At 38.9% G+C, this 22,062-nt stretch overlaps 2 protein-coding genes across 7 annotated transcripts in view; one reads left to right on the plus strand and one right to left on the minus strand.

Annotated features, from left to right (window-relative positions):
* The first annotated feature begins 80 nt into the window (after positions 1 to 80).
* ccdc113 (coiled-coil domain containing 113) lies at positions 81 to 6,180 on the plus strand. The gene is made up of 9 exons (XM_017418918.3): positions 81 to 342; positions 918 to 1,053; positions 2,075 to 2,236; positions 2,311 to 2,460; positions 3,231 to 3,341; positions 3,559 to 3,657; positions 3,783 to 3,890; positions 4,160 to 4,315; positions 4,495 to 6,180. The coding sequence occupies exons 1-9, from the start codon at positions 251 to 253 to the stop codon at positions 4,633 to 4,635; spliced, it is 1,155 nt and encodes a 384-aa protein (XP_017274407.1). The 5' UTR covers positions 81 to 250; the 3' UTR covers positions 4,636 to 6,180.
* Positions 5,066 to 22,062, minus strand: part of srgap1a (SLIT-ROBO Rho GTPase activating protein 1a) — an 80,519-nt gene continuing 63,522 nt past the window's right edge. For 2 of the 6 annotated variants that reach the window (XM_017418998.3, XM_017419000.3), the window contains exons 16-22: positions 21,538 to 21,643; positions 21,161 to 21,385; positions 19,825 to 19,904; positions 15,267 to 15,447; positions 13,004 to 13,141; positions 9,460 to 9,820; positions 5,066 to 8,680 (exon numbers count right to left, since the gene is read on the minus strand). In XM_017418998.3, the coding sequence (XP_017274487.1) occupies positions 8,273 to 8,680; positions 9,460 to 9,820; positions 13,004 to 13,141; positions 15,267 to 15,447; positions 19,825 to 19,904; positions 21,161 to 21,385; positions 21,538 to 21,643 (1,499 nt within the window). In that variant the 3' untranslated portion in view covers positions 5,066 to 8,272. Of the gene's footprint in view, positions 8,681 to 9,383; positions 9,824 to 13,003; positions 13,142 to 15,266; positions 15,448 to 19,824; positions 19,905 to 21,160; positions 21,386 to 21,537; positions 21,644 to 22,062 lie in introns of all 6 variants that reach the window. The other 4 variants (XM_017418997.3, XM_017418999.3, XM_017419001.3 and 1 more) reach the window with 3 other exon arrangements.

A 22,062-nucleotide genomic window follows, 5' to 3' on the forward strand; every position in this document is an offset into this window, starting at 1 on the left:
CACGCACATAAAAATAACAAGAGTTGTTTTTCATTATTATTATTTTGTTTTTACTTAAGTTAACGTAATGTAAAACACAAAACAGAGCTATGTAAAAATACAGAACATTTATGTGAGCAATTTTAACCGTAGTATTTTTATTATTATTATTTATTTCCGCAAATTTGAGAGTAGGATATTTTACGTCCGTACGTGAAGGCAACACGAGTCCATAGCAACCACTGCTAAGTTTCATTGCATCATAGCAACCATGGAGCGCGAGCTCTCATCGACGAAAAAAAAGAACAAGGAAGTAAAAGAAGAACAGAAAGAACTTTATTACAACCAAGTTGGAGAACTTAGGTAAAGATTACATATATTTAAAACAACTTTGTGTGTTAAAATAGATCAACTATTTATTTTTAGATTTGAGCTTTTGATTGTTTTGTACAACCTGCTGATGCCACTTAATGCTACCAGCAGTTCTATCATTAAGTGTTTAGCTCAGTTTTAAATGTACTCATTGCAAAGTACAATATCAGATGAATAAAAAGGATACCCTAAACTATATAAAATAGTGCAGTTTGAAAGCGTTTACTCCAGTAGTTTTCCTGTTTTATTGAGTGCAATTCTGAAATGCAGGTCCACACTCAATGTAAACAAATCACTTGCCTTATCTGTCACTGGCCGGTAAGTTTAATGTTTGACCTCTTTGTACCTATTTGACCAAATTTTTTATTAAAATATTTTGCAGATGTAGTTTCTTACTCTATGATTTTATTTATATTTTTCATGTGGTTTTAATGACTTTGACATGACAGTGAGTACCTTTAACAAAACATAACATTTATTTTATTATCATTGTCCTGATTAACTAAAAGAAAGTGAGTAGCATCTATGCTGTAACTTATGAAGTCATATGTTTCTTATTATTAAAGGTATTCTGGTGCAGCCCTCCTGGCAGAGAATGACATATTTGAACACTTCATTGGCTGCCTGGATCCTCAGGACCTGGAGCTTCAGGATGAGGGAGAAGGTGCACAAGCAGCAGGAGACTCACAGCCGGATGGTGGGGTGAGTAGGGTACTACTATCTATGTTAGAACCATCAAGTCATATTAATAAAACTGGAAGAAAAAAAAGCTAAATAATGACACTATTGATAGAGGATTAGATCCAGCTTAACAGGAATCCAGAAAATATTAGGTACCTAAGGTGGTCGTGATGATATGGCTTTTTTATTTGCAGATGTTAATCCAAATATTATTCATTGTTTGTTGTGCTTGTAGGTCTGTATGACTTAAAAATAAATAAATAAAGGGAAAACACACAGATTTTAGTGACTGAGGAAACAAAAAATTGTAAGTGATGAGCTCCACTTTACTCTAGATTTGAGAATTATTCTTTTTTTTTTTAGAGCAGCATAATTAAGATTCTCAGTGGCTTTATATATTTTAAAGAGGTTTACACTACATGTCCTTCATTCATGATTTTAGAAGCAATTGTTTAGATATAAAATATTAAATTAAGAGTTGGGGAAGTAATCCAGGTAAGTAATCCAGCACAAGCCAGCGTCTCTCTTGTGTCGGTCCCAAGCCCAGGTAAACAAACAAGATGCCAACAGAATTTGTGATACTGTTAGTTGAAGACCATGAAGAGGGAAATGTGCCAGGAGACCGAGGAAGAAGAGGAAATGCAAGAGTGTAGGACTGAGCATAGCAAATCTATGGTTTGGACATGTGCAGAGGAGGAACAGTTGGTATATTGGTGGAAGGATGTTAGATATGCAGCTGCCAGGAAAAAGATCTATGGATGCAGTAAGAGAGGACATGGAGGTAGTTAGAGGGAGGACAGAGGACGTAGAGGACAAAGTTAGACGGAAGAGGATGCTTCTGTGTAGTGACCCTTAAAATGAGAACAGCTGAAAGAAAAGAAGAAGAAGAGTTGGGGAAGTGTTTTTCTGACCTTTTTTCTGAGTTATGCATGTAAAATACCATTGGAATAATTTTTTGTTTGTTTGTTTGTTCCAACAATAGAACACCTTGTTTCCCTGTACTTCCACTGACACACTTGTGTTATTCTGTGTATGTCCTCAGAGCGTTGAGAGGAGGCAAAATCTCTGCTCCAACTTATCAGATCCCCTCCAGCTGTTGACCTTGGAGCAAAAGCTTTATGTGTTACAGAGAGAAGTGACCGATACACAGCAGGATCAGGAAAAACTTCAACAGAAACATGAAAGAATCCAGGACAACTACAAGGTTACAGCACACACCTGCAAACATACGCATTTGTATATGCTTACATTTCTTTAGGGTTCGTCTTTGCTTCCCAGGCCTCTGTGAAAGAAGCAGAACTGCGTTTAGCTGAGATCAGGAAGGCCAAGAAGGAGTTTGAACACAGATTGTCCAAATCTATGAAGGACAGTCGACTGGAAATGAAGGAGCCAGAGAAGGTGCTCCAATACATTGAAGATAGGTCAAAGGTAAAAGAATTAAATGGAGAAGTCCAATCACATCAAGCATTTGTAGATATTTTAAAACACAACTATTTAAAACTACTCTTTCTATTTACCAAAAAAAGATTTCATTAGTTTTATGACAGCTTACTTTAGGATGTGAACATTGATTGTAAATTAAATTTGTACAGTATGTTTTTTCTTTTTTCTCCATGTAGGAATATTGTGGAAAAGTCAGGAATACTAAAATAAAAGAAAATAAAAGAAAGCTGCTCCTTATTTCTATATTTCTTTAATTGTTATGATTGCAAGGTTTTTATAAGATAACACCTGGCTATGTTCTGGCTGAATTCCACAGCCTATGAGGTTTTCACCAAATGACCCTGTTACTCTTCACTGAAACCAGACTGACCTTGCTTCCTGTCTCTCCTCGTCACCTACCAACATTCCAATATCTTAGATAAAAGCTCCTGTGTGGACTCTGAAAGTAAAGCTTTGATTCGGAGCTTCCCATTCGGACCTGGGACTCTGATGTTAATAATTAATTGTCTTTAAGGCTCTCTGTATGTCGTGCACCATAATAAATAAACCTGTCTGGGTGATTTCATCCAACAGTGCCTGGAAATTGATTTTCTTCCACAACATTGTAAAACGTTCAGTGATGGGATTTTGACTCACTGTGTTACCTCAGTGCTTTTCTACAGCACTATTTCTACCAAATATCTGTACTAATTTTTTTACCCCATCTGTCCTTTTTTTTGTGTTGTGCTCGCACAAACTGAAACAAACTCCAACAGGCGGCCCAGTTGGAGAAGTTCAATCTGAAGAATCAGACATTGAAGGTCCAAGAGAAGAAGCTCCAGCAGCAACTCCAGCAGAAAAAAGAAATGGGAAAAGCAGACTATGAGGTAGAGAATGGAACTAAAAAAGCTGTGAAAATATGAAATGTGTTAAAGTTTCAAAAGATTGTCTGACGATTTAATAGTTTGTGATTTAAACAGAATAAATCAATTCCTCATCTACTTATTGTAAAAAGAATGAAGTCTTTAGTTAATATTATTCTTAAATAAAACTGTCAATTCACTTATTTGTTGGAAAATGAGTTGTCCTGGTTCTTGTACGCAGGTTTTTTTCCCAGAGTATGACGTGCCCAGAGTTGACAAAAGCCTTCATGAACTTCAACACAGCAGTTTTAAAGTACAACGTGCCCTCAGCATACACAAGGTAACTGAATTTAACTGATTATCGACATCACCACTTGTATTTAATGTAAAGGGCAACATTTTACACTGCAATTTGTCTTACCTCTAGTTTGTTAGATTTGTAAATCTGGGTTGTTTTGTGAGCAGGAGAAGCTGCAGACTGCAACATTGGACTCTGCAGAACTGAGCAATGAAATCACCAAAAGAAATCTAATGCTTGCAAAAATTGATGAGGAGATACAGCAAGCTGAGAAGGTAAGTTACTGAAATTATTCAAACTTCAGGAGCCTAAATCTTGAAGCAATTTATTATCTATAGAATCTAAGGGAGTAGTTCAGTAATTTTCAGATCACTGAATTTAAAATGTAGTTAAAGCTTTTTGCAGCACTGCCAGTAAGACAAGCTTATCTTTCGAGAAAATATGCATTATTTTTTATTTTACTTAATATTAACTTTAAAAAAAACTGTACCTTTCTCTGGTTTTCTGCCTTCCACTTTTTCTATTTAATATTTTTTGTCCTCAGGAGCGTTTAAAGGCAGAAAGCCTGAACCAGCTCCTGCACAAAGAGCTCACAGATTATCAGGCTCCTGATATCATGGCGTACATGTCTGCCAAGGACAAGCAGAAGAAGCTGCAGCAGAGCATTCACAGCTGGGAGAGAAAGGTTGAGATCGCTGAGGTAAATTTTTTATTTTTTTTACTTCAAGTTTATTGTGTCTCCGATGAATGATCTGCTTTATTCTGGGTTTTTTTTTTTTTGTTATTTTGTTGTGCTTTCTTCATTTCCACTTTAATAACACAAGCATTGAGCTGTCTGACCTGCAGCATCCAAGACAACACATTCTTTGTTTTTACCAGATGGCCGTGAAGATGCACACAAGAGACTGGAGCAAACAGAGAGTCACTCTTACTCCTGCAAACAGCACCGAGTCTGGAACTAGGTCTGGTAAAGGTCAGACTCCAATAAAGCTCCCAAACATAGCAGAAAATCATGCTTGAAAAAGTAACAAATTACAACTACTGAAGTGTACACTATAGTGAAAGCAACAGTAAAAATAAAAAAGGATTGCTCCTTTTTAAAACACCATGTTGGACAATAAGTACTTCTATGTGCTTGCTTAAAAGTGTAGAAATAATGCAGTCAAATTCTATTTTTAAATAATTTTATCAAAATCCTGAGGAAAGAAATGTACGATTTATATTCAATAAATGTAAAGGCTAAGATCTATGTGGTCACATTTTATTTAATGTTAATGAAAGTTTTATACACTGTATTATGAGGTTTTTGACACTAATATTCCTCCCAGTAGTCTACACACACCCCTACTTCTGTCTAAACTGAGCACGGTCTCCTTAAGTGATGTGACATCAATAAATTGGAACTAAGTCACTCAGTGTAAAATGTAAAGAAATACAAATCCAAGTCAGATTCAACAAACTATTTTCTTTATTAAAAAAAAAATACTCCTCAGAAAGAACTCTAAATGTTGTTGTTACATGCCGTATTTACAGTTATGTACATAAAAGTGCAATGTCACAATGCGTAAGCTGTTATTAATTCTGCCATATAACTGTTTGGAAACTGTCACAAAGTCTTTAACTTCCTACACTGCATTTTTATCAAAGACAGAGCATCTAACATGAAGATGCAGCAGGACAGAATGTCTGAAGTTCCGCTAAAACATTTTCAAAGGCACTTTCACAGTACATACTACAGATGTACATGACACCACGAAGTAGCTTAAAGCCTACAGACAGCATGACAGAGTCCTATTCATAACAATGTTACACGGTGACAAAAGCACACATTCCTGGATACATCTGGCTTCAAACTGAATCTTTAACATCAGAGGCTTGAAGTGATTTCTTCCCAGAAACACAACAAAAAAAAAAACAATTATAAAAATAATAAAAGTTAGTAATTCTGTATTTACCTTTTGATCTTTATACATACTATTTTGTCAAGTCAAACATGGTGTAAACCTGCTGTTAGAGAGCACTGCGTGTTCATAGCAAACCGTTTGAAAAATATTGCAGCTACATGCACCCATCTGTTATTTTGTATAGTACATAGGTTTAAAAAATACATTTACAGGGGGTAGAGTCACATAAATAAAACTCTGGCACAACCATTGTTTTGAACTATTGCATCTTAAAAGACTTATGTTGCTTCTACATTTTTGTTCAATGTCTTGGTTTGTTTTCATCCATAAATAGCAGGAAATTCACAGAGAGAGACTTATACCAGTCTAAGAACACAACTGACATGCTCTTCTGGACAGAAAACAGATTGAAAGACTGTATGCAAGCTGCTCTGCTTTTTTTTCACAAAGACAAGCAAAAGGAGCAGGATGAACGTATGAGGAGGCTTTTACACTAACAGTCATAAGGTCCATGGCTACCGGCAGCACTCAAAGAGAATGCTAACCTTGAATCTATACATATTAGTGAATATGAAGTATCAACATCCATGCTTTAAGTTATACACTCATGTCTTTGGGTAGATAAAGCCAAGCAAGGCATACAGAAAGCTATGGCATGTGGTCTACATTGCAAAAAAACGTGATTGCTATTAGAACTATGTCCACTTTTCTCCCTATGATTTATACAGATACGAAGGCATACATACATTATTAAGTATTGGTGCAGAAATTCAAGAATGGATTGAAATGTTCAAAGTTCATAATGAAATAGTGGTTTTATCCAATCATCTTATCTCTTTCCAGACATTACAGAATACAATTCTGAGTGAAACTAGTAAAAGAGGCGATCTTTACACATCTTTCTGAGACAACAGATGAAAAGCCTCGCCGAAAAAGCTGCAATTTACATGCTAGGGAATAAACGGATATCAGTACTAATAATCTATTAACACAGTACCGTTAATAAATAAGTGGTTTAGAGTTCTTCTGGCACAAGATAGGTCCAACCTTCAAACATTGTCGGCCCAGGTTGTCACAGCACCATTATAAAACTGAGAATTTGAAATCAGTTACACCTCAAAAAGTCAGTAAGGCCTTTGGAGCACTTCACAACACCTCCAAGGGGCCTTCCACGTACACTACATTGCCAAAGGTATTCACTCACCCATCTAATTAATTTCATTCAGGTGTTCCAATCTCTTCCATGGCCACAGGTGTATAAAATGAAGCACCTAGGCATGGAAACTGGTTCTACATTTGTGAAAGAATGGGTCACTCTCAGGAGCTCTGTGAATTCCAGCGTGGTACCATGATAGGATGCCACCTGTGCAATAAGTCCAGTAGTGGAATTTTCTCACGACTAAATATTCCACAGTTAACTATTAGTGGTATTATATAACAAAGTGGAAGCGATTGAGAAAGACAGCAACTTGGCCATGAGGTGGTAGGCCACATAAAATCACAGAGCGGGTTCTGCAGATGGTGAGGAGCATAGAGCACAGAGATCACCAATGTTCTACAGAGTTAATGGCTACAGACCTCCAAACTTTATGTGGCCTTAAGATTAGCTCATGAACAGTGCAACTTAATGGGATGGGTTTCCATGGCCGAGCAGCTGCATCCAAGCCTTCCATCACCAAGTATAATGCAAAGTGTCAGATGCATGGGTTTAAAGCACATCGCCACTGGAGTCTAGAGCAGTGGAGACGTGTTCTCTGAAGGGACGAAACGCGCTTCGTCCCTACAGGGATTATGGTGTGGGGTTGTTTTTCTGAAGTTGGGCTCGGCCGCTTAGTTCCAGTGAAAGGAACTCTTAATGCTTCAGCATACCAAGACATGTTGAACAATTTCATGCTCCAAACTTTGTGGGAACAGTTTAGGATGGCTCCTTCCTGTTCCAACACGACTGTGCACCAGTGCACCAATTAAGGTCCACAAAGACACGGATGAGTGAGTTTGGTGAGGAAGAACTTGACTAGCCTGCACAGAATCCTGATCTCAACCTGATAGAACATCTTTAGGATGAATCAGAGTGGAGACTGTGAGCCAGGCCTTCTGTCCAACATCAGTCTGACCTCACAAATGTGCTTCTGGAAGAATGGTCAAAAATTTGCATAAACACACTCCTAAACCTTGTGGACAGCCTTCCTAGAAGAGTTGAAGCTATTATAGCTGCAAAGGGTGGGCCAACATCATATTAAACCATATGGGAAGTAACTCAAGTCCCTATGAGTGTGAAGGGAGGCAAGCAAATACTTTTTGCAATATAGTGTATAATCAAAACACATCCAAAAGGTTTTGCTGTTGTGGTCACTCCAGTTCTCTTCAGGCTGCCTTTCAGGTTCAGTGGTAAACCAAGGAGCTGTGTGCACAGTTCAGTTCTTTAATATCTGTAAACTAAACTAATATTAGGTACATGTTCTATACTTTTAAGGAAGCAATTGTGATTTGTTGTTCAAATTTATTTAGTAAACATCAGATACAGTATCTTAGAAATTAATCTAGGTATTTTAACGCACAACTCTGCACAATATTGAGACAAAAGATTTGTCTGGCTGACAAACAAGTCTACAATGTAACTAAAATCTACAAAGGTCTCAGATCTTATTAGAGTCCCCTTTTTGTGTACTTTACCGAAGACATCTGAAGAAGTTCCCAGCTCCCTGGGAACAGGTGAGAGTTTTGCTTTGCATCTCTGTTTTCAGTTTCAGATGTTACATGGTACACGACTTGTCCAAGGGGTCTTGAGCAGACCCAGAAGGAGGTTGAGGGACCTGGTTAGACCTGGGCATGACCATAGGCTTGGGCCTCAAAGCCGGGGGTTTCAGCTGCACCCCCATGCGTGGTGCCACCATGGGCTTGAAGGTGCTCATGGCCTCGCTGGAGGAGCTCGTGCTGCGGCGGATGGGTGGCTCAGTGTTGGCAGTTGACCTCAGCATGACGCCGTGGATGGGGCTCAGGGACTCGCTGGAACTTGCCAGCGTGGCACCCCCTCCGCTGCTACCAGGGGTTTGACGCTGCTCTAGGGTGTCCAGCACCACGTCCGGGGCATGCTTGGCTGTGCTCTGCCGCTCCAACTCACGCAGCTCGTTTAGAGCAGTGTTCATAGTCTCCTCTATGTCCTACAGGACACAACAAAAAAAAAAGAGTTATGAACAGGAAGCATGTGAAGAGAAGATTTAAAAATAGGTAGAAAAGTGTGATCAGTAGGAAAAAGCTTGTGATTAAAAACTAAAACTAAAAATTAAAAACCCTTCAATAAAATGGAGAAATTAAAAGACGACATTAAAAGCACAGACAGAGAAAGGACAAAGTAGGGGTACATATGGGGGAAAACAAAAAAAACTGTTAATAGATAAACAGAAAAATTCTGAAGAAAACACCAAGAATGCATTCCACATGCAGAGAGTTGGACAAAATATAACTATACACTGAAAATTGTCTGCATGCTTATGGCAAGACAGATACAAAGATAAGAAATTCTCATCTGCGCATGCTCCCAGTAGGCAGACAGGAAGCCTCGCACCAAGTGCTCTCTCTGACCTCTGGACACTAACTGAGCTTCTATGCAAATGTGGACTCACTATTCATATACACTGTATATGATACAGTCAAATTAGAGAAATACAGAAACTGAACTGTTACATTAATTTTTTTTTAAGTTAAAGATTTGCTTACAAATGTATGAATTAAACTACAGTAATGTTCTCATGAGTCCCAGTGTCAAGCAATGCTCCCTGCTGTCTGCCTGTGAAGCTTATTGTTTGCATGTACTTGGCACACAGACACAGTTGCAGCCAGAGGAAGCAGAAGACAGGGACTGACTATGTTTTTACAGGGCGGGGCAGGGCTTTGATGGTGGAGGGAGCTGCGGTCTGGTCGCCGCTCGTCCCGCGCTGACCTGTGCGATGGTCTCCGGGTCCAGGGACTTGCTGCCATGATGATGATGGCCATCAGTAAAGCCTGTGTACTGGCCTGAAGAGGTGGAGCGGCGGATCGGCGGACTCTCCATCTTCTTCAGGGATTCGTGACGGCTGATGTTTGTAAGGCTGCCGTGGCCAGTTCGCCGCCGTCGCTCGGGGCTGTCCATGGGCATGTGATTATGACTTCGAAGCATGTCCCGCGGGCTGAAGTGGCCGAGAACCGGAGAGCCCATCTCTGGAGTCCCACTGTGGCCCTGCTGGGAGGAATGCAGCATGCAGTGAATATTGCTGGGGCGGGCGGGGGGCCGGCGAGATGGTGGATCAGATCTTTTTCTGTGCCTGCTGGGACAAAAGTGTGAGACAGGGGAAAAAATAAAAATAACAATAATCATACATTCATAGCATTTTAGCTTTAACTATAAGAAAAGGAAATATTTTCAACAGTTTACGATTGAAACGCTGTACATGGGTGAGATGTTGCAGAAAAACCATCAACGAAAATAATTTTAGCAAATGAAGCTCTTGAATTACTGAATTTATTTGCCAGCCAAGAACAGATGATTTAATTTGATGCCACAAGCATGCTCTATTTGCAGCCTGAAATGAATCCTCAGCACACTTTCATCAGTTTGAGAAAAACTTTCTCACCTAAATAGTAATTTTGGGCGATGTACTTCAAAGAAAGTTCAATACTGTTAGGTGTCCGGGCAAAATTTAAAGCCAGAAACAGTCATTAATATTTGTTTATTTCTGTGTCGCTCACATGTAAATGTACATTTGATGTTTCTGCCACAGAGACTGCAAAGTTTATGTGCTGCCACCTTCTGTCACAAAGAAGGAAGTAGAATTAACAGGGAAACATAATAGCATTAAACACCAGCTGTAAACCTAATATCTGATAAGTATTAATGTGACAGTTCTTTTTTTTATTTGAAACTTGATGCACTTAAACAAAATTAACTAAAAGTGCATTTAGGTTATTGGCAAACTAAAAGTGCTATTGATTTGATATAAAGTATATTTTGGATGCAAGGTGATGCAAATAGTTTCTGCTACATGGCTTTCTTCAGTGGCAATATCATTTTACAGCTCAGTTAGTTTAAATATATAATGTATTCCCTCAACTAAGAATCTATATTGTCATTGATAATAATGTCAGGAAAAAGATCAATGAAGGGGTCTTACATATATTATAACCTCCACTGAAGGAACGTTTAGCAAGGAAAAGAAAAAAGTCTTTAAAACATTAAAAACTGTAACTTTTGGTCTAAGAAGCCCAAACTAATCCTTTCATTTTTCTTTGTAGTATACCCCTCTGCTCTCCATTAGGGTTATTCTGCGGAGGAGGTAAAGTGGATCTGGCTGTTATCCAAATGAGGGAGGTCTGGGGTTCATCTGAGCTCTAAGACATACTTCCTGAAAGAAGCTGCAGCTACCAACGCAGTACAACTGTCCTCTGTCTGAACCTGAATCCGGATACACCATACACACCTTTGTAACTCAGATAAACAGATCTTACGTTTTTTTTAAACTCACTGATTATGTATGGGACTGCAACAACAGTATCTTCTCCCTTGGAGCATTTCTATTGCTCCATAAAAAAGGCAAATAGAGCAACAACTCCACCTAAGTACGGCTTTAATAGGCTTTCTATTTTTATGACCAGCAACCCAGAAGTTTTTATTAAGAGCTGTAATCTTTAATAAAAGCTGCTATGATCACTGTCTACAGTCAAGCAGCTAATGATTGAATTGATACATGAGAACACAATTTAGGAAGCAGAATTAAATAATTGCCATTAGCTGACATAAAAATTGAGATTACATTTTTATTTTATAACAACTAGCAATATAAAAATAATTATACAGTCACTTTAGCAGTTTAGCATTAAATTCTCTGAAAAGACAACAACTTCAAATATTAAATCAATGATATCTGGAAACATGCATGTCAGATCAATAATTTTAATTAGCCCTCTGTGATGAACAAGAAGTGAATTACTCATCCCCTAATCATTTCTTGAAGATAAATGGCTTCAATTTGGGGGTTTACATCTGCCTAATGAGTGCTGTCTCAGCCATCATGATTAGGATTTACAAGCAGCTTCATTACTTTGTAGCACGAAATGTAATAACGAATCTGGAAGGAAAGGGCCAAGAGAATTTTGAAGAATATAAATGGAGCTCTTTCCAGAAAGCCACAGCTTCCCAAATTCTTTTTTTTACAATACAAACTACTGATCAATATGATTCTGGAAGTGTCAATTAATCTAAATTAATAACTGAATATGTAAGGATCTTAAACCTTAAAAAAACAAGGACTATAAATACATTTTTCCGACTTCTTTAGGAGTAAACAAGAGCAGGAACCAGTTACAAACTGCAGGTGGAGCAGTTCACTTTCATAAAGGCAACCTTCGTCTGGGACAAAGTGTACAGCAACAAACAGAAAACAGTGCCACTTCACTCCACCACACAGACGTGGCACCATTTTACTTCTTCTGGCTTTGCCAAATAATATAAGTCAGAAGACAATCTAAAAGTTTATTTTTGTTGAACCAGAAAACCGACCTAACTGTTATATTCATATAAGCAGGCATCATCTTTAACAAGGGTTACTTGGATGTGGAATTGTTGACATGCAGAAACCCACTTGGAGAAAGCACTGATGAACAAGAACACCAGGAGAGGAAAATATCTAAATAAAGCTCAGGATATAAAAGATTCAACACTTGAGGATTGTCTGGATGGAAGAGCACAAAGTGAGTGTGGTTAGACAAGAGATGGAAAAAAAAAAGAGGTGGGAATCATCTGGGACAAGGTGACAAAGAGTGATGAAGACAGAGAGTTAAGAAGTATTTTGATGTTCATTAAAGTTAATGTTAAAAGGTTGGTTTATCAGACATGGGCTTTTTTTTGCGTACCAGTAGCTGCAGTGGAGTAAATATTGGCTCTAGTATGAATCATCAACATTTCAACACTGAAGAAGAGGGGGTGAGTGTGGCTCAGAATAAAATAGCAGTTGTTCATTTGTTTGGCAAGAGAGAGAACTACTCAGACATTTCAAGGTCACTAAATCCACCTGCAGAAATGCACCACTAAAGAGAGGAGACTAAATACTGGCAGGCAACCAGGAAATGCTGCCAAAAAGACTGAGGTGTGATCAAATGTGTGCGTGTCATCTCAGAGTGTGCTATTCCACTGGGTAGATGACTGAAATACTTAATAAATACTTACATAATATAAAAGGAACTGTCTGGAAACAGCTGATATAGAGAAGCATTGGCAATTAGGCTGAGCAACATGAGACAGACGACACAAAGATCAGGTGCATTTGTAAGGTGGATTCGCTTTTTTCTATAAATACTGAGCTATTCTTAGGTACACCTAGAGCCTTTTATAAACTGTTGTGGGTGCTTCTTGTCATTAACTCCAAACTTCACTTTCAAGCTTCCTAAATTTCTAATGATATAATGTGTTGTCTCAACCCTTCTAGATCATTTTTAGCAGGATATAAATGTACCTGGTGATGTAGGCCTCAGAGATCCTGGCATCAGTAGGTGAGCTGATGTCCTTTCCTGAGCATTTATCCTCTCCCGCATGGCCACTGCTTGCCTCGCTGTCAGTTTTCTGACTCAGAGTGTCTGAGAAATTGTCATCACTATGAAGCAGAGACAGAGTGACACTGAGACATGGAATGACCAAGAGGAAGGGTCAGACAAAGCCAACAGAACAGCAAAAGGAAATTCAGCAAATCAGCTAGTCTTTCATATTTGCAGTTCTCTGATAACAGTGTTTGATATCCTTTTTCCTGTGAGTCAGCATGCTTCCTCTGCCTTTCAAGGTCCTGAGAGTCAGATGAGTCATGGTGGTTAGTCTCTCAGTATTCTGGTGATGCACTGTGGTAATGGCATGCACACACACACACACACACGCAGACATACAGACAGACACCATTGCTGGATGGGATGCAGTGAGGTATGTGACAGGATACTGGGTACAGTTGGTCTCTGTCAGGTGGCAGTAATCAGACCTACTGAGCTGCACTGCTGCATCTGATGATATGTATTAGGCAATCATCTTTTTAGACATGGCTGCACACAGACAGCAACAGAACAAGGACAATTACCTCAAATGGTCAGCAAACCTTTAAGACAGACAGTGAAACGTGAGTGCCTTGAAAGTCAAGTTTGAAGAGGATACATCTTGTACTAAAGAGGTCTCTTAAAATATCTTCAATGCTGCATGTTTTATTCCGGGCTCTTATATGGGACATGGTGAAAATCACCATTGTGTTTACTCACATTCTTCATCCAGCTGTTTAACGAGAGTGTAGAAATGTTCCTACACTTGGGGACAACCTGTACTGCAGTAAATTCCCTTGCAGTTTCATTAACTAAGAAGAGACTATCAGCAATTGCCCCTGCTGGTGAAATATTGATAAGAAGCGTGTTGATGGGACAGCAGCAGGGCAGAGAGAGGGGGAAAAAGAAAAGACCAAGAGGAAATTTGAAATGGTCATTTTGTCAGGAGGCCACAAAGTGATTGGAGTGATTTTGTTCCACTCCTAACGAGACAGTGGGTCCGGTCCATTAGGCACCAACAGTTGCTAAGGCAGAGAGCATGCTTGTTAGCGCTGAGAGCATGAGACAGTGACAGCAGGGCTGGTAAAGGGCCCCGGGATTGGGGAACACTCCACAGATGAGCAGGGATGAGAGCAGTGGACAAGACAAATGAGGCTGAAAGTCCTCTATGCATGACCCTTCAGTCAACTGATGGCTCGCGGCTTCTCATGGAGCAAAGTCAAAAACAACAAGTGTGATGTTTAACCCAAAGGGGTAGATTAGTTGTTCAGTAGTACAATATACACAGCTGCCAAAACAGTACCTGCAGAAATGCATTCGCTGTTCTTTTTCAGTAGTATTTTAATACATGTTCACACTTTAAATTAATGACTTAACATTTTAGAATGAGCAAAGGGCTCTTTGCTGATTGCCTGTCAAATGATACAGGTCAAAATACAGGTCAGTTGATAAAAGACAAAAAAAAAAAAAGTTAACCAGTAGCTGTTTTCTGTATGGGCAAAATCTTGGGATAAAAGCAAATTAGCATATTCTCTAAATGTCAAATTCACCTTTTAAAACTGCCCACCATAAGAGGTTAGGTCATTAGAGGTGACTTGACTAGTTAATATTCACTGAGCATATAAGCTCAGTGCATGACAAGGCTCTTCTACTCGCATACAAAGCAAGAGAAACACATCCACTGCAAGAATGTAAGTTTACGTACTGTAAAGACATAAAGACCGGGCCAAAAAATAATTCATAAAGTAAAAAACTAAATAACTAAATTTGTTTCTCATTTTGACAGTTAATGTGTCCTTAAGTTAAAAGCCGAAGTGACTAAAAAGGTCAACATGGAACAGCTGTTTGGCATGGAAAAGTCCAACAATTCTCACATATTGGTACATATTTACACTTAGATTTGTTGGGTAAAGTATGCAGATAAACTTCCATATGATTTTTAGCAGATTTAGCGGAGTGCTTTGTTTACAATAAGTGCATACCCACATTTCAGAATTGCTTATCAATATATCTGGTAAACTACTAGAGTAGACTCTTTCAAACTGCACCATTTGATATAGCTCAGGATAACCCTTTTTATGTTTGATTTCATAGTTTACAGTGAGTACCCCTTTCAATCATTCTGTCTTAGTACAAAAACAACCTTGATGATAAATCAAGTAAATACTGTATGTGTGTATTTAGGAGAAAACAATCACTCACATGTCCTGGACTACAATGTACTGATGAGGCACCAGGCCATCAATGCCGTTGTGCCTTCCCTCCCACCAGTCCTCAGAGGCTCGTTGATAAAGCAGCAGGGAGGCGCCTTTCTTGAAGGATAACTCACGAGAGGAGCGTCCAACATAGTCAAACTTGGCTATGGCTTCAATGGGCTCACCCTCTGTCAACAGAAAGAGGATTAAACAGGTCAGGTATCTGAAACATGGCAAACCCTGTACATCAAGTAGAAATTGCTGCATATCCCAGAGCACACATTACCAGTGATTGATACAAATGTTGCAGACTTGCTGTAGACAGGACAATTCTTCACGGGGAAGCATTTGGACTTTAGTGTGCATGTTGGTAATGATGCAGGAGAGTCATGTTTGTTTGCACACATGAACACGCGGTTAACTCACACGGTGTTCAAGTGTACTAAGCCAGCTTTTTGTTTTAGTTGGAGTCAATAGTTACTAACAAACCAGGGTCACAACAAGCCCTGTAGGGCAGTAGCAGGATATTTATGTAGGGCTGTAGCAGGATATTTATAGAGAGGTTTCATAGGAGATCTATATGACTCAGGGGCATGTCAGTCATTGTAAGGATCATTAGATTGGCTTGAGAAATGCTCAATAACTATACCAAAATAATCCTGCATCAGTGTCAAAAAAACATAAAAAAAAAGACTTGGAAAGGTTATTATAAACAAATCTAAACGTGACTTTACTTTCACAATAATATGTTCAGTTTCAATCTTAGCATCGTCAGTGCTTTCAGTCGACTCCTTTTTATATTCATAGGTAAACTCCTTCAAGCCTCTATCCATGCACTACGGCAACACAGATCTAAAAATAGCAGCTTTATTTCTCCCTGACTCCTACCTCTGCTCTCCTCCCCACACTTTCTCACTTCAAGTCAGACAGGGGGTCCCTTGATAGAGAGAGCTTCAACCTAACACAGATTATATATATATAAATATATATATAAATATATAAATGCAGCATACTGCCAGGAAGGGAACAGAGTAAATAACTGAATCTTGTCTCAGCTGTGAGAATCCATTATGATATATCTTTCTTGGAAGCTTGCAAGGGATTTTCAGATCAAAGTCAATGTTAAAGAAGAAAATAGGATTTTGGCGATTTTTCTGCATTTCTTTGTGTCTTTTTCAACCGTATCCACTTTTATTCTATTTCTTCATTTGAACCTCTAACTTTCTGTTGTCCTTGTGTCAGTAGATTGTCAATATTGACAGGGTGGATTTGACGAGGCTCCTGTAAAATGTGACAAGCAAGAATTTACTGTCTGAATTAATTGGATTGCACTAGACTGTTAATAAAGCTGACAGCAGGCAACATGATCCATAAAAAGGGCTTCCCCTCTTCTCTATGCTCTTCATGTGTCATTCACTTCAACATAATCATGCAAACTGCCATCCATCCTGCTCAGAGGTGCAAATGTTTATCCAAAGCCTACATATGCAAGCACTGCAGTGACGTGTCTGCGGCTTTAACTCAAATCTCAGTGTGACTAAGGGTCTCTTTAGTCATGTTGTATTGCTGCAAAAGATACTGAACTGTGAGACTTAAAGGCTTGTGGGGTAAAAGATACAAACTGTTAGATGTTTTACACAAGCCAGTGGATCTCTGTGTGTCACTCTGCTGCAATGTTCATACATAGAAACGAGGCAGCAGGAGCTTAGTGTTAGATGTGGTTAGAATAAATGCAACTAAAGAAGGAATATAAGCATTTTCTATATGATCCACTTTTTGGATAAATCTTGACATTGTAGAGACTTGGGAACTTAAACGGAAATTTGGTAGGGGAAAAAAAGTCACCTATTCTGCACAATAAGACACATTTCTCTTTAACACGTGCAATCCAATATGTATAGTATGCCTGTTGGGACACTAAACAAGGACATCCTGGTGGATTCCCACAAAGAGATAGATAATCAATGAGCCAGTTAGTTCATCTCTGACCTTGTAGTGATTTCTACCAACAGATAGGACATTAGTGCTTTGATGTGCATGAGAAGTCTAAAAACAGACAATTCTCTCTGCCTTAAAACGTGGTCTATCACAAAATTGTGTTGAATTATGTATGGAGGATTGATTTCCATATAATACCAGTTTGATGCCACTCATTTTTAATGATACACCTCCGTTTTAACTTTAAAGCTGTTGGTGGCTAGAAGAAGAAACAAGGGGCCAGCTGTGTGGAGGACTGCCAATTTGTTTGAAATACAGCTGCTTAGTACAAAACGTAAAGTACAGTTGAAGCTGACAAGTATGCAATTAACTTATCATAAAATTTCACAATATGTGTGAAAAGTTTGACAAGCTGATGGTGCTAAAGAAAATCCCAGGAAGTAATCATCCTGTGGAGACCATGAATATATTTAGAGATATCATGGTAAACAGTTTGCAGTTGTTTTTATAAAGTGCACATATTGTTTATTCAGTCCATAAAAGCCAAATACAGTGTAGGTTACAGACAAAAAAAAAACAAAACAATGAGCTGTCCTGTTTTTTTGACAGCTAGGTATGGATATATCAAATGCATCAATGTAACTTGGGGAACAAGAGAGAAAATAAACAGGTGGTGTGCTATAATAAAAAAAACATAAGAAGCAAAACCATACCTTTTAATAAATTTGATACAGAAGTTGTGTTTCCTAACAGTTACAGATAAGGAGACAAAGGAGTTAATGAACCATAGCAGCAACTCAGAACCTCCTCAGTAAAATTTAATGGTTTCATTAAAGTACATTCACATTAACAATGCGGCAAAGTTCCAACCCTTTTTTCACAATTTAAACCTAAATTTGTCTTCAATAGATTTATGGTACACCCAGCTTAATATCTATGTACAATCTTATTTGGTATAAACATTCCTCTTCCTTCCTGCAGCCTGCTCCACAATTCAAGCTTTTCTTTGCTCTAAGTCCTGCCTTTTCACTCAGATATGTATTTCTAATCCTTGACGCATTAGATGCATACACAAGCAAAATATCAAGCACAGAGTTCTCCATGTAAATCGTATTCTGTTTGCTTAGTGTAGAAAAAAAAAAGTGATTTTATTTTTCACTCAGATATACTAAGAAGGTTTTATGAATAGCTTAAAAACAGGTCTTAGTAAATCCTGTTCTTCTAATAGCTCTGTGGCTTAAAAACACAGAGACTTACATGCTAAGGCACAAGTTGCAGTTAGACTGTCTAAAATATTTAATATGACTCCAGCTATAACTTGATAATCAGTCATTAACACTGTTCCTCTCATCTTCATTTTTTTCCACTAACACATGATTAAAGCAACAGATTGCAGGATTTTACTTTCTGTGACACTGTGAAACTGACCTGTCCAGATCATCTATCTCAGGCAACGCACACTAACACATTCCACACTCGTCTGTGCAGACAAGGCAAAGACTTCCAGAAAACTGCTACTACAACAGACTTGTCTCTCTTTCCTCCTTTCCTGCTTGCTTTTTTATATCAAATAGGACTAAATACATCTTCAGTCTCGAAAAAAAAGTAAGATAAAATATTCTAGGTTTGTTAAAGAAAGTAATTGTAAGTCAACAGGAAAAAAAAAAAGAGTTATGCTTATGTGAAATCCAAATGAGGTCATGGGGATTTAAAAATAACTAATGACAATAACTTGACCACAGTTCAGGACTCCACAGGGAGGGACCCAGTTAGCGGGAACATTCTCTTTCCAGGCTGCTCGGAGAAGCCTTTGGAACAAAGACTGGTGGAGGGATTTATTGAAAACGTTATGTCATTTTAATTAAAAAGCTGATGGTTACAGTCTTCTAACCATAAGAATCTCCAGGCAGAGGTTTTCTTGGACATCGAAAAAACGACTAAAATTAGGAAACGGAGAGGTTTCCTGCAGATGTCATGAGATACTTTCTGAACTCTATCTGTGGAGACAAATGAGTTTTGATGGGGCATCCCATTTACAGGCTGTGAAAAGATTTGCTGACACTAGAAAATAACATTGAGAAAACTCTACGATAAAATAAGACAGCTTTGTTATGTTATAATTTAGATTTTTTTTCAGACATTTAAAAAATATATAAATGCTTGATCCTGTCTGATTTTAATTTGCCCACTGTTTACATTGGATCTGACCAACCAATATTCATTTCATACAGATGTATGAACACACAACTTAAAGATGTTAAGGTATACCAATAAATCAGGGGAAGTGACAAGGTTCCCCCCCCTCAAGGGGTCAACAGAGTGCAGACCACCATGAATTTTATAAAATGAGGATGTGGAGATGTCCTGAGGACCCAAGGGAGAAGCAGAACCATTAGAATATGAATGGCTGTCAATCACTCTGAGCCCAGTTCCCTGGCCATTCAAGGTTAAAGCATTTAATAGGCTGAAAGGCATGATTAGCCACACACAGCTCCTGAGAGCTGAGTTTAACCCTCGAAACACCACAGACAAGGACCAAAGCTGAAATTTCATTCAGTGTCTAAAAGAACACATATTTTGCTTGATTATTTTCTGTGTTCTCAAATCATGGTAGTGTAGTCACTCACCGTCCTCACTGGTGTGCGTCTCTGTCCCTCCCTCATTGTCCACCTCCTCCAGAGCTCCATGCTCGCTGTAGGGACTCTCACTGCGGGGAACAACATGCAAACTGTCAGCAACAACATAGATCAGAGCATAGGTCTAAAAAAAAAACATGTTCCCTGCTGTGTAGTTTTTGCTAACATTCTGTTTTCTTTTATCTTTCAAAGACTCTTGTAAAAAGACCCAATCTGTTTTTCCAATTTGGTTTCCCCCCTAAAAAGTCTTTGCAGTTACTTCACAGTCACTGATGACAATTAATGAGGCATAAAGGCAGTTCAAACAGATGTCATTGTCACTTTTCTTTGAGAGCTCCAGAATCTGTCTATGGTTTACCCTCTTTTTCCAAATGCTCTTCTTCTGGCATCGTGCTGTGAGAGCTGGCAGCAATGTCCCTCCCCAGATTACCCCTGCCAGGAACTGAGCATCTCCTCCCATACTAACATGTCAGCAGCCACCTCCTCTCCAGCAAAGAAAGAGAAGTGAAGCTGCCAAGACAACAAATCTCCCAAGGGCTTCATATGCATCGCTGAGGGACACGGCTGTTCTGAGACGGGTGATTAGTTGTAGTCATGGATAATTCCCTGTCAGCCTCAACAGAAACTGATAAAGACAGGAAGAAACAAGTGATAAGCCCTGCTTACAGATGTGGAACTGGAAAGGAGCCTCAAGTTTGACCTGTTTGATTCCAGGGTTTGATGCATTTGGCCTAATCATTGCTTCCTTGCCATGAGACCTCTTCCTGCTGTGATTGAAGTAATTTATAAGATTGTTTCAGTCTGTCCCACCTGAAGAGAAGTCCACATAAAGTCAGTGCCGATACATGCTTACCTTGTCATTTTCCCCAGCCACAGCTGCCTAATTGGTGTGTATACTGACTCATATCAACCCCCACATGCTACTTAGCTACAGTATAAGGAGCTCACGCATACCTACATGCTTAGTGAGACCCCATTGAAAGCAAGTTGGCCGCGTGCCTTTGTTCCATTCATAATAATAAAGATGGAACGAGAAAACCACCACCATCTGTCAGACTTTTTAAACCATCTCTTTTGGGAAATGTGTGCAGCTGCGTGAAGTGACTTCATCGGAATGTTTCGCACCTTTGCCTTTAATAATAGATGAAATGACCTGACCCACAGACAGCTGTGACAGGACGACCTGGTAGCTAGAGTTACACTTGAAACTGAGCAAGAAATTGAACCCCTGCTGAGAAACAACCTTATATCCAATAACAATGAAATGACAATCATTTTCTGCTTTATGATAACTAAATATAGTGTAGCATGTTAAAGTGTTGCTCACCAGTAGTCTCCACCAGCCATGCACTTCTCATAGATGGGCCCCTCCAGTTCTTTGGCATCAGGAAAGATGGTCTCATGGTGGATGATAATGGTCTTAATGATCTCGTTCACATGAGCCTGGCAGGAGACCTGGTCTTGGGTGTCTGGTGTAGGCATGAGTGTAGGGCCAAAGCATATGGCCAAGTTGTACGGGTCCATCATGTTCTCATCGCTGTACTGGGACAGACTGGAAAGAGAGGATTGGTAATGGTAATAACACAGAAAATGAATTCAAGCTGACAGCAGGTTCATAACTTAGGCTTACATCTTATTAAGTAGGGACGAGACTTATACAGTGAAATATAGAATTAATATGCTGGTAAGTGTGTATAAACTCACTGGTTCAGGAAGGCGAAGAGGTAGCGCATCACAATAAGGACTGATCTGGGAATGGTCAGGAGGATCTTACGAATGTACAGTGCTCTCTCATACAGGTTGTCTATTCCTGTAGTTGCAAAAAAGACACATAAAATATACAAAATGTTGAGATTTTCAGAAAAAAAAGACCTTTGGATTTTATTTATGTACATTCCTTCCACAGGAGGATATTAACTGTCCTATTGTGTTGTTGGATCAGGCTGGCACAAAGTAACACATTTCACATCATTTCTTTATCATCTGATTGCTTCAATGCCTCCAGTACCAGAAGAAATAACACCCAGAAGAAATAACACAACAGAATTTCCACTGTTTTATTTCTGGGGGGGGGGGAAGAGATTTAGTCACATGCATCTGGGCTTCATTTTGTGGTCATTAAACAAACAGAAGTTCTATGACTTCCTCTGTCCACAGATGATTACCCCAAAGAACTGAGTTTCAGCTAGGAAAGTTTTTGCAAATTTAGACTAATCCTTTTAAGTTTTC

This window comes from Kryptolebias marmoratus, linkage group LG11, assembly GCF_001649575.2.
Source record: "Kryptolebias marmoratus isolate JLee-2015 linkage group LG11, ASM164957v2, whole genome shotgun sequence".
Lineage (NCBI taxonomy): Eukaryota > Metazoa > Chordata > Actinopteri > Cyprinodontiformes > Rivulidae > Kryptolebias > Kryptolebias marmoratus.

Bases quoted from the DNA above. Each gene is read 5' to 3' on its own strand.
- ccdc113 (XM_017418918.3), top strand. From the start codon at position 251: ATGGAGCGCGAGCTCTCATCGACGAAAAAAAAGAACAAGGAAGTAAAA. The intron at 1,054-2,074 runs GTGAGTAGGGTA...GTATGTCCTCAG, and splicing joins ACTCACAGCCGGATGGTGGG to AGCGTTGAGAGGAGGCAAAA. The intron at 2,237-2,310 runs GTTACAGCACAC...TTTGCTTCCCAG, and splicing joins GAATCCAGGACAACTACAAG to GCCTCTGTGAAAGAAGCAGA.